Source organism: Balaenoptera borealis (assembly GCF_965194805.1).
Source record: "Balaenoptera borealis genome assembly, chromosome: 3".
Classification (NCBI taxonomy): domain Eukaryota; kingdom Metazoa; phylum Chordata; class Mammalia; order Artiodactyla; family Balaenopteridae; genus Balaenoptera; species Balaenoptera borealis.
The window spans coordinates 122,541,852-122,553,603 of record NC_138866.1 but is presented as its reverse complement, the minus strand read 5'-3'; the positions used below and the strand labels follow the sequence as shown (position 1 = coordinate 122,553,603).

The 11,752-nt window shown below is 42.8% G+C and overlaps 1 protein-coding gene and 1 pseudogene across 2 annotated transcripts in view; both read left to right on the top strand.

Annotated features, from left to right (window-relative positions):
* Positions 1 to 11,752, top strand: part of PTPN9 (protein tyrosine phosphatase non-receptor type 9) — an 80,236-nt gene that overhangs the window by 24,249 nt on the left and 44,235 nt on the right. Inside the window, exon 2 of the mRNA XM_082386987.1 lies at positions 11,153 to 11,296. Coding sequence (XP_082243113.1) covers positions 11,153 to 11,296 — 144 coding nt within the window. The remainder of the gene's footprint in view (positions 1 to 11,152; positions 11,297 to 11,752) is intronic.
* LOC309626398 (phosphatidylinositol N-acetylglucosaminyltransferase subunit Y pseudogene) lies at positions 67 to 2,070 on the top strand (annotated as a pseudogene). Its single transcript has one exon. The product of its transcript is annotated as a phosphatidylinositol N-acetylglucosaminyltransferase subunit Y pseudogene (transcript).

The window sequence follows — 11,752 nt, the reverse complement described above, 5'->3', positions numbered from 1 at the left end:
ACACAACTAAATTTTCTAAATACCATCCACCTTTTAAAAAGTCAGAGTGACAGGTAATAAGTGGAGGAAAAGAATGTTTCTCTCTCTTCCTACGTTGATTGTCCTTATTCCATTGGTCTCTTTAGCAGGACTGTTATACTCGTCCTCTGTGGAAGAAAACTTCCCACAGGGCTGCACTAGCACAACCAGCCTGTGCTTTTACAGTCTGCTCTTGCCGATTACCATACCCGTTTCTGTGTTCTTCCACCTTTGGACTTGGATGGGTATTAAACTCTTCAGGCATAATTAATACAACCAGGGCCAAGATGGTATATCCTAATGATATGCTGAGTGTCTGTCTCTGAAAGCTCAAGTACATGGAAATACTGGAAACCCACTTAATTTGCAAGGAAGATGCATTGCCTAGCTTCTGTCAGAGGTTTAGGACTATAGGAGGCTTAAGCTGCAGAGGCTTCTTTATTGTACTTTGGTCTGCCCTTGTTTTTTGAAGGTTCTCATTAATACCTGGGGTATCAGAAGAAACATTTCAACAAAGTGTCTTGTTGGACGTTAATAGCCCCAGCCATCATCTGATGGCTTTATTTCTTATCCCATTCATAATTAAAAGTTACTAATTTGAAATTTTATATGTTTATTTTACATTCAAAGTCTGGTAAAGTCACATGTTAAGGATGACTGAAGTAATTCCAGAGGAGCTCTGTTGGAGTAGTTGTAGAGAAATGCATTTGAACTCATGTGGTATAAAACTGTAATAAAATGGAAATTTCATGTATTTGCCAAAAAAAAAGAAAAGATTTGTTTTTAATTCTCTTAGAGAGTTTGAATCCCGTAGTACTCTGTTCATAGATCTGTCTTAGCGCTTATCAAATTATATGATGCTGATCCATTTATACATGTCTCCATGTTTAAATGACTGTAACCTGCTCAGAATGGGTCTTTATCTCTCTAAATTGTCTCCTCAACAGCTACTGTACTGCTTAGCGTAGAGTAGGCCCTCAGCAAATACTTGTGAATGCTTGACTGACTGCATGAGTGGATGCCTGAAAGAGCTCTGCTGTGCTCTTGCCTTGAAGGGGGTACTACTGCTACTAGTCATGGAAGGTTGCCAGAGAGGAAACAAGTCTCTGAACTAAAACAATGTATACTTGAATAGTCCCTCTTTCTTCTTCCCTTCCCCCAACATGTGTGTGTGTGTGTGTGTGTGTGTGTGTGTGTGTGTGTGGTGGTTGTGGGGACATAAACTTAGGAAAGTATATATTTATTAGTATTTTTCTGTTGACTTTAACTTTTAAATTATTATTTTTTAAAAAATATATTTATTTATTTTTGGCCACGTTGGGTCTTTGTTGCTGCGCACGGGCTTTCTGTAGTTGCAACGAGCGGGGGCTACTCTTCATTGCAGTGCGTGGGCGTCTCATTGCAGTGGCTTCTCTTGTTGCGGAGCACGAGCTCTAGGCGCGCAGGCTTCAGTAGTTGTGGCTCGTGGGCTCTAGAGCGCAGGCTCAGTAGTTGTGGCGCGTGGGCTTAGTTGCTCTGCGGCATGTGGGATCTTCCCAGACCAGGGCTCGAATCTGTGTCCCCTGCATTGGCAGGCAGATTCTTAACCACTGCGCCACAAGGGAAGTCCACTTTTAAATGATTAAAACATGAAAACAGCTGTAGGATGATGAGATTTTGGTTGACCTTTTCCTTTTTTTTTTTTTTTCTTTTAGCTAATTTTTTTTTTAATACAATTTTCAATTTCTTTTTTTTTTTTTTTTAATTTTATTTATTTATTTATTTATTTATGGCTGTGTTGGGTCTTCGTTTCTGTGTGAGGGCTTTCTCCAGTTGTGGCAAGCGGGGGCCACTCTTCATCGCGGTGCGCGGGCCTCTCACTGTCGCAGCCTCTCTTGTTGCAGAGCACAGGCTCCAGACACGCAGGCTCAGTAATTGTGGCTCACGGGCTTAGTTGCTCCGCGGCATGTGGGATCTTCCCAGACCAGGGCTCGAACCCGTGTCCCCTGCATTGGCAGGCAGATTCTCAACCACTGCGCCACCAGGGAAGCCCCCCCCTTTTTTTTTTTAATTAAACAAACATTTTTAAATATAGTAATAAGTCAGTAAGGGAACTGAACCAGATTCAGGATTGAAATAACGCAGTCTTTTTAAAATATTTATTTGTGTATTTATTTATTTGGCTGCGTCTGGTCTTAGTTGCAGCATGTGGGATCTTCATTGCGGCATGCAGGATTTTTCGTTGTGGCACATGGGCTTCTCTCTAGTTGTGGCGCGTGGGCTCAGTACTTGCAGTGCGTGGGCTTAGTTGCCCCAAGGCTTGTGGGATCTTAGTTCCCCGACCAGGAATCGAATCAACATCCCCTGCATGGGAAGGCGGATTCTTAACCACTGGACCACCAGGGAAGTCCCGAAATAATGCAGTCTTCCATGAAGATATCAAAGCCATATTTTTCACCTCAACCTCCAACATTTCACGTAGGTTAAGGATGTCCCTCAAGCATCTCTAAGCCCTCTGTCCCCCAGCTTCTAACTCATGGTGTTCAGCATGGGGCCCTGTGCAGGACCACCAATGCTTATACACAGTGGACCACCTTAGACTCTCAGGAGGCCTGACCCGGCCTGCAGAGACTGACGGCAGCCCACCCTCAGCCGTTCAGTCGTAGGGGCACCTGCTGGCTGACCTCTTCCTTTTTTTTTTTTGCAGATTTTCTTACATTATTTCATAACATGATAAAATCAGAAGTAAAACCTTTTCCTTCCAAGATGCAGTAAAACCCTATTTAAGAAAGCACTGGGGACTTCCCTGGTGGCGCAGTGGTTAAGAATCCACCTGCCAATGCAGGGGACATGAGTTCGAGCCCTGGTCCGGGAAGATCCCACATGCCGCGGAGCAACTAAGTCCGTGTGCCATGACTACTGAGCCTGTGCTCTAGAGCCTGCAAGCCACAACTACTGAGCCCAAGTGCTGCAACCACTGAAGCCTGTGTGCCTAGAGCCCGTGCTCTGCAACAAGAGAAACCACCGCAGTGAGAAGCCTGTGCACCTCAATGAAGAGTAGCCCCCGCTCGCCGCAACTAGAGGAAGCCCACGTGCAGCAACGAAGACCCAACACGGCCAAAAATAAATAAATTAATTAATTAAAAAAAAAAAAAGCACTGGCTCTTACAAGTAAGGCTTTACATATGTTGGGTTCTATTATAAATGAAACATTAATTCATTTAAACCTCAACGTTCCTATGAGCAGGGTACTCTTATCACTTTTAACAGATAAGGAAACAGCACAGAGCTAGTAAGTTGTAGAGCTGGGATCGAGCAGAGTGGTTACTTCAGCAGTTAGAAGTGCTGAATTTAATATTGCTCCACCTCTAGCTTCATTTAAAGTTTGGGTGCCCAAACAGCACCCAGTGATTTGAATTAGTAGCAGAGTTACTAAGGTTTAAGGGTGGCAGTCTTGGGGGAGAATACTTCGCTAGGGACTCAGTACTTCAAAACTGATTTGTCAAATTTACTCCCAAACCTTCCCCTCCCCTTTTTTCTGACTACAAAAGTAACGCATGTTTATTGTAAGGAAAAACTGGGGAAATACAGGAGAACACCAAGATTTCAGAGTGTCCATCTTAACACTTAGTGGTGGTAATAACTACTGCAAACATTTTCATACTTTTATATATTCAGACTTTAAGAAATGAAAATGAGGGCTTCCCTGGCGGCGCAGTGGTTGGGAATCTGCCTGCCAATGCAGGGACCACGGGTTCGAGCCCTGGTCTGGGAAGATCCCACATGCCGCGGAGCAACTGGGCCCGTGAGCCACAACTACTGAACCTGCGCATCTGGAGCCTGTGCTCCGCAACAAGAGAGGCCGCGATAGTGAGAGGCCCACGCACCGCGATGAAGAGTGGCCCCTGCTTGCCGCAACTAGAGAAAGCCCTCGCACAGAAACGAAGACCCAACACAGCCAAAAATAAAATAAATAAATAAATAAATTAATTTAAAAAAAAAAAAGAAATGAAAATGAGATTCTGTTGTTACCTATTTGTTAATGATCTGTGTTAATGTGTTAATGTTTAATGAGCATTTTTCCATCTTAATGTTACATTCTGTGTACTACCATTGTTTCACCAATTTATATTTTGAGGTATTTGTACTGTTTTGTTATTGTTAATTATCCTTATTGATGAAAATGTTCACAGATCCAGGTTTTTTTTCTGGGAGTGAAATTGCGGGGTCAAAGAATATGCTGTTTTTTATAGTCTTTTAGTGATTGCTTGAGTGCCTTTGCTGAACCCTCACCAACACTAGGTAGTAGCATTGAGCGGGGTGGGTGGGGATGAAAAACTTTGGCTGGTTTTGGTTACATTTCCATGATTACTAATGAGGTTGAATATTTTCTGTAACTTTATTGGCCAGTTGAGTTTCTTTGAAGAATTGCTTATCCATCCTTTACTTGTTATTAATTATTCATTCAAGTATTTCTACATTTTTGCTGAGTGCCAAGCACTGTTGTAAACCTCAGATATAAGGCAATAAAAAAATAATAAAAGAAAAAAAAAAGAAAGCAAGCACTGGCTCTTTTATTTTATTTATTTATTTTAAAAGCTTTATTTATTATTTATCTTAGGCTACGTCAGGTCTTAGTTGTGGCACGCGGGATCTTCTATGAGGCACCCGCATGCCTTTTTTCGTTGCGGTGCTTCGGCTCTTTGTTGTGGTGCATAGGCTTCTCTCTAGTTGTGGCCTGTGGGTTTTCTTTTCTCTAGTTGTGGCACGCGAGCCAGTAGTTTGCAGCACGTGGGCTCTAGTTGAGGCGCGCAAGCTCAGTAGTTGTGGTATGTGGGCTTTAGTTGTCCCCCTGGTGTGTGGGATCTTAGTTCCCTAACCAGGGATCGAACCCATGTCCCCTGCATTGGAAGGCGGATTCTTTACCACTGGACCACCAGGAAAGTCCCAGCACTGGCTCTTTTTAAAATTAATTAATTAATTCAAAAAATTTATTTATTTATTTATTTATTTATTTTTGGCTGTGTTGGGTCTTCATTGCTGTGTGCCGGCTCTCTCTAGTTGTGGGGAGTGGGGGCTACTCTTCATTGCGGTGCGTGGGCTTCTCATTGCGGTGGCTTCTCTTGTTGCGGAGCATAGACTCTAGGCACACAGGCTTCAGTGGTTGCAGCACTTGGGCTCAGTAGTTGTGGCTCACGGGCTCTAGAGCGCAGACTCAGTAGTCGTGGCACATGGGCTTAGTTGCTCCGAGGCATGTGGGATCTTCCCAGACCAGGGCTTGAACCCCTGTCCCCTGCATTGGCAGGTGGATTCTTAACCACTGTGCCTCCAGGGAAGCCCAGCTCTGGCTCTTTTAAAATCACATTTTAAGAAAAGGCAAAATTTTCCTGATAAAATGAAATTATTTGAGATTAACCAGTAAATATTAATTCAAAGAGACTAGTTTTATTTCTATGTTTGGCACAATAACAGAGGGCCAAAGGAAAAGGTGTAGTTTTTTTTTTTAATTAATTAATTAATTTTTGGGCTGCATTGGGTCTTCATTGCTGTGTGAAGGCTTTCTCTAGTTGTGGAGAGCGGGGGCTACTCTTCGTTGCGGTGCGTGGGCTTCTCATTTCTCATTGCGGTGGCTTCTCTTGTTGCAGAGCATGGGCTCTAGGCACGCGGGCTTCAGTAGTTGCGGCACACGGGCTCAGTAGTTGTGGCTCGCGGGCTCTCTAGCGCAGGCTCAGTAGTTGTGGCGCACGGGCTTAGTTGCTCCGCGGCATGTGAGATTCTCCCGGACCAGGGATCGAACCTGTGTCCCCTGCATTGGCAGGCGGATTCTTAACCACTGCAGCCACCAGGGAAGTCCCAAGAGCGTAGTTTTTAGGTTGAAAATTCAGCAAACTTCACCTCGCTGCATTATAGCAAGCTAGTGTATTTTAGCTCAGATTCTGTTTCCTGGCAGATTGATGTGGACTAAAGGGATTACTAGACATACCAAGAAAATTCACAATGAAGGCAAGGTGGGAAAACAGGCATAAGAGGAACTTAATTTACTAATGCATCTGTCACTGAAATTAATGGGGAAATGGCATATTTGGTGAAATACGGAGGTAACCTCACATTTGGTAAAAGGCAGACACTGAGTCTTATACTGAATCACTTTCCTTATTTAGGTATTCAGTGCAGGGTGACTGATTGCATTTTTTGCATGGTGTTTGTCCTGCACAAAATTGTTCTTGCATTATGATGAGAAATACTCTCAAGTCAGTTTGATGCTGTTAAAAAGGATTAGTGCTCAGGATGGCAGTGTTAATCTCCAGAGCTGTCAGTGTAGGGACAAAAGCATTTAGAGATGGGAGCAGGGGTATAAATACTTCTGGACCTGGCTTTTCCTATGTTGCCACAGAGCCCTGAATGAGGATAAGTTGCTCCTTTAAAGACTTTTGTATTACAGTTGAACGCATATTGGAGGTTTCTAATTTAAATTTATGCTTTTGGATAAAATGGATTAGAGAGATTGAATTGCTACAGGCTAAAGAGAAACAACAAAGGTCACTTGATTTTGAGGAACTCTCTGTTGAAAGAAGTTTTAGTGTGGAATGACTGGAGTTAAGAAAAAAAGAGAATGGGCTTCCTTGGTGGCGCAGTGGTTAAGAATCCACCTGCCAATGCAGGGGACATGGGTTCGAGCCCTGGCCCAGGAAGATCCCACATGCTGTGGAGCAACGAAGCCTGTGCGCCACAACTACTGAGCCTGCGCTCTAGAGCCCGCGAGCCACAACTACTGAAGCCCGTGCGCCTAGAGCCCGTGCTCTGCAACAAGAGAAGCCACTGCAATGAGAAGCCCGCGCACCTCAACAAAGAGTAGCCCCCGTGCGCCGCAGCTAGAGAAAGCCTGCGAACAGCAACAAAGACCCAACACAACCAAAAATAAATAAATAAAATAAATTAAAAAAAAAAGAAGAAAGGATGAACATCCATTCAGAGACTGCCTACCAAGTGCCAGGTAGTGTGGTGAATGCTTCCTATCTGTTGTCTTGTTCAAGCCTTATCTTTTCATGAAGAAACAGAGGCTCAGAGAGGTTAAGTGACTTGCCCAGATCATACAAGAGTGAGTGAGAGGATGGGTTCTTTCTGACTCCGAAACCCACTAGACTACTAGACTTGTTTCTTGGTGGTTAGATGGCTGACATTCCAGGACTTTATTTCAAGAGTAGGTTTCACTCTTTCCCACATTGTCTTGGAATACAGGATTTTAGGTACTTACTGTGGAACCAAGGGTGCCAGCCCATTCTTCTGGAACTTTTGGGTTGCTAGCCCCTTGCCTAGAGCTCATCTGAAAATTATAGCTGCTCTTGGGAGCTTAATATAACATGAAGACTATATTGTTGGTTTTATTCTCTTCTATACCATATAACAGCACCAGTAGATAGTGTCCAGGGTGTAATCAATTAACTGACAGATTTCTCAGCCATTTTATAGTGGTTCTCTGGTTTCGTAGTCAAGAAACTTGTTTTTATCAATTTAAACATGATTGTGGGAGAAGTATGTAATTACAGTAAGCTTTGACTATGCTGTAACAAATCTTACCCATACCTAACAAGCTGGTTGAGGAGGGTTGTAAGTGATAATGTTGGTTTTTCTCTACATCAGTTCAGACCTTTTCCCAAAGGAAGATCAAAGCTGTTTGTACTGTGACCACTCCTTTGCTGCCAGGTGTGAACAACTTGTGATTACTCATAAGCTTAGATAGCTTCAAATCATTCACCTTGATCTGAAGTATTTTGTAAGCTGTGACTTAACCTTTTGGCCCATTCTTTCTTTCACCAGGAAATACACTGAATATTAATTTCAGGAATTTCAGTGATCCCTTCTGAAGAGTGTATCGCTCATTAAAATATCTGGGGCTTGTTTTTCTGGTAACAAACAGAACCACAAATTGGTCTGTACTTCGTGGCTGTGCCAAACCCTTGTGTAGACGGAGGGAGGGACCTGATGAACTGTTTAGAGAGGGGCTGTGGAAGATGAGACCATCTTTCTAGCTTGTCTAAGAGGTTCATCTCTTACACAGATGTAGAGAATGGACATATGGACACCAAGGGGGGAAAACTGCGGTGGGGTGGGGATGGTGGTGTGCTGAATTGGGCGATTGGGATTGACATGTATACACTGATGTGTATAAAACTGATGCCTAATAAGAACCTGCAGTATAAAAAAACAAACAAAAAAAAAAAAAAAAAAAAAAGAGGTTCATCTCTTTGACCAGAGGAATGGGCATGCAGGAGAGAGAGAATGAGGCTGAACATAGCAGGCAGTGTATGAGTGTATTTGTATCTGTAAATATCACATCACTGTTTATAGTACACTGGACTCTCTTCATGCAAGGCCTAGTCCTGCCAAATCTGGAGGAATTGTTCCCATGCTTAAAGCCAAGAACAACATCCTGACCAGCGGGGGACAGAGGTCAGCTCAAGGCGGCAGCTCTTGGGAGCTATAGGACATTAAGAACCTTGAAGGAACTGAGTTTAATAAGAAGGAAGCCAATATGTACCTGGAAGGAAGTGTGTGAAACCTGTGTGTCTCTTATTGGGGTGTGGCTTATTTATGAGAAATGAAAAATCATCTTAATAGTTGGATTTCATATCACCTCCTGGTCATTTAACTATATTTCCCCCTCCCACCTGCATATTGTTTTGTCTATTGATTGTTTTTATTAGAAAAAGGGGAAAAAGATATTCTGTTATTCTGGTGTTTTATTCTACAGGCAGCTTCAGAGATGCCCAGGAGAGAGCTGGCTTGAGAAGATGATATGTTAATTAAACAAATAGCCTTTACAAAATCTCCTGGGACCTTCCGGACTTGCCGCAGTTTTGTTTCTGGGATCTTTCTGTGCCGGTTTCTTTTCCCTTCCGTCTTTCCTCATTCTGATGCTGGCCACTCACCCCACAGAGGCAACTCCAACTGTTTTCTGGTGGAGCATTCTAAGTTTGTCCTGTTGTCTTCTCTGGGACTCATTTCTCTGGTCTGACTTTAACTGGTTCTGGGCCAAAGTGATCGTCTGAAAGCTTTTCTTCATAGCCTTTATTTCTTGGCTCTCTTTATGCACTTTGCCTGATTCGTTTTGCTGGTTCTCTCCTTTTCCAGTTGATGTGAGGTATATTGCCTCAGTTGGAGGGTTCTAAAGCTCAGGTGCAGCCCCAGGCCTCTTAGATTTTACCCTGGTTTGTAAAGTGCCTTTATCCTTTCCTAGAAATTGGGGGAATGAATCAGGTGCCCTGTTATGAGGTATTGCTGACTCTCCTGGGACTCTAGTTTGTTAGTTATTTAAACACATATGTAGCAATTTGGATTGTATTTGCAAGGTAGGACTTGTTGCCAAGACTCTGAAGTAGGTCATTCCTGTTACCCTTTCTCCCCTGTTTTTTTTTTTTTTTTTGGCCACACCATGTGGCATGTGGAACTTCCCTGACCAGGGATCAAACCCATGCCCCCTGCAGTGGAAACGTGGAGTCTTAACCAGTGGACCACCAGGGAAGTCCTCTCCCCTGTTTTTGAATTGAAAACTTAGAGACCGGGACTTCCCTGGTGGTTCAGTGGGTAAGACTCCCCGCTCCCAATGCGGGGGGCCTGGGTTCAAGCCCTGGTTGGGGAACTAGATCCCGCATGCATGCCGCAACTAAGAGTTCGCATGCCACAACTAAGAGTTCGCATGCTGCAACTAAGAAGCCCGCATGCCACAACTAAAAGAAGATCCCACATACCGCAACAAAAGAAGATCCCACGTACTGCAACTAAGACCCGGCGCAGCCAAAATAAATAAATAAACAAATATTTTTTAAAAGTAAAGAAAAAGTAGAGACCACGGTCACATAGTAGGTTGGTCTTACACGTCTTGAAACAAACCTCATTTTTGTATTCCTTGTATGTAGCACAGATATTAACAAATAGTTAAATACACAATAGTTTTTTGGTTTTTCTTTTAATATTTATTTATTTATTTTGGCTGCTCTGGATCTTCATTGCATCAGGCAGGATCTTCATTGCGGCATTGGGAACGCAGAGTCTTACTGACTGGACCACCAGGGAAGTCCCCACAATAGTTTAATAAATACATCTTAATACATCTTGGTTGGTTGATCAATTAAATTTCAGAATTCTCATCAAGTTGATCACATTTTGGACCAATATGTGAGAAACATTTCTGATCGGAAAGGAACAAATAGCCATGCAGAAAACGTTTAACAATTTAGAAAATGCATGCAAAAAAATCCTGATGTAAATCCTATTCTAAAATGAAGAAACAGAAGGGTGGTTTGGCTAGAGCGGAGACTGGTTAAAATGTAAGGAGAAATAGGGTGAGAGAGGATAAAAGAGCATGGATTAATCGAGAGATAGGAATAATTATGGAAATAGGCATCTTGTCAGCTTGGGATTAAACAGTGAAAATGAAAATTCCCACTCCTCCCCCAATAGTAGGTTCTCTACCCCCACACCCCTCTCCCAAACCACTATCCAGAGACGCTGTTAATGACCCTCTGGGCACTAGTGTCCAGTTTTGGGGGCTGCCACATGAAGCACAAAGAGGTCCTGTGGGGTCAGTCAGTGCAAAGAGCAGTTGGCCTTTACATTTGTTAAATTCTTCTAATCATTTTGCTGCTCTCAACAGTATTGCTAATTCCAAAACTAAAACCATTTTCTGATTGTTTTACTTTGTGTGACTGGCTTAGGGGACCAAAACAGCAGCTGAGACTGCTATACTACACTGTGCGTTATGCAATAACCCTTCAGAGGGCCCATCCACTTTTTTTTTTTAGCCTTAAAAAAAACAACAACAAAAAACAAACTCTGCTGGGTTTTTTTTTTTTGCTTTGGGGCCAGTAATTTGCATCATATTTGGGAGCCTTGATCTTCCCCTCATTATTTCTTCATACATCCCTGTGCTAAGCCCTGCTCTCTGGACCTGCCTCTGGCTTCTGGCCTCATTGAGTTGTATGAATTTTAACAATTTCTGGTTTCAGATCTGTTTCCAACTTTTGTTTTCCCTGCTCCCTCTAGTAAACTTTGGGTTCAAACTTGCTTGGGGAAAGTATATTTTTTGTCTTGCTTATTTTTTTGTTTCTGTAAATATATTCTCTAATAACTATCCTTTACTTTCTTTGTCAAACAGGCCACCAAGCAGTTTCTTGAAGAGATTAACAAGTGGACAGTTCAGTACAACGTTTCCCCCCTCTCTTGGAATGTGGCCGTCAAGTTCCTCATGGCCCGGAAGTTTGATGTGCTCCGTGCCATAGAGTTGTTTCACTCCTACAGAGTATGTACCTCAGGGATGGACCTGCCATGTGGCACCTGGACTCTCTATGTTGCTGTTGTTTCTGCCACAGTCTACACAAACAGTGGTTCTCCCCACTCCCATTAAAAAAAAGTGGATCGGCATCTAAGAGCCCTACCTTGGAGTGAGAAAATCCTTCTGAAGATATTCAGAAGCTCCCTAAATAAATTTAAAAAAAAAAAAAAAAGGAGAGTGAGATAAGAGGCAGTAGGATTAGTTTAAGAGTTTAAAGCTCACTTACGCCCATTTTGTGGGTCATCTTGTTCAATATTCTTTCATTTATTCAACAGATATTTATTGTATATCTACTGTGTTCCCGGTGCAGAGGTGACTATTTAGAAAGAGAGTAAATAAACAATTATAGAAATGTTATGATAGGACAGTACTGGGTTCTGTGGAAAGCACATTTAATTAAGAGGGTCAAGGAAGCTTTCCTGA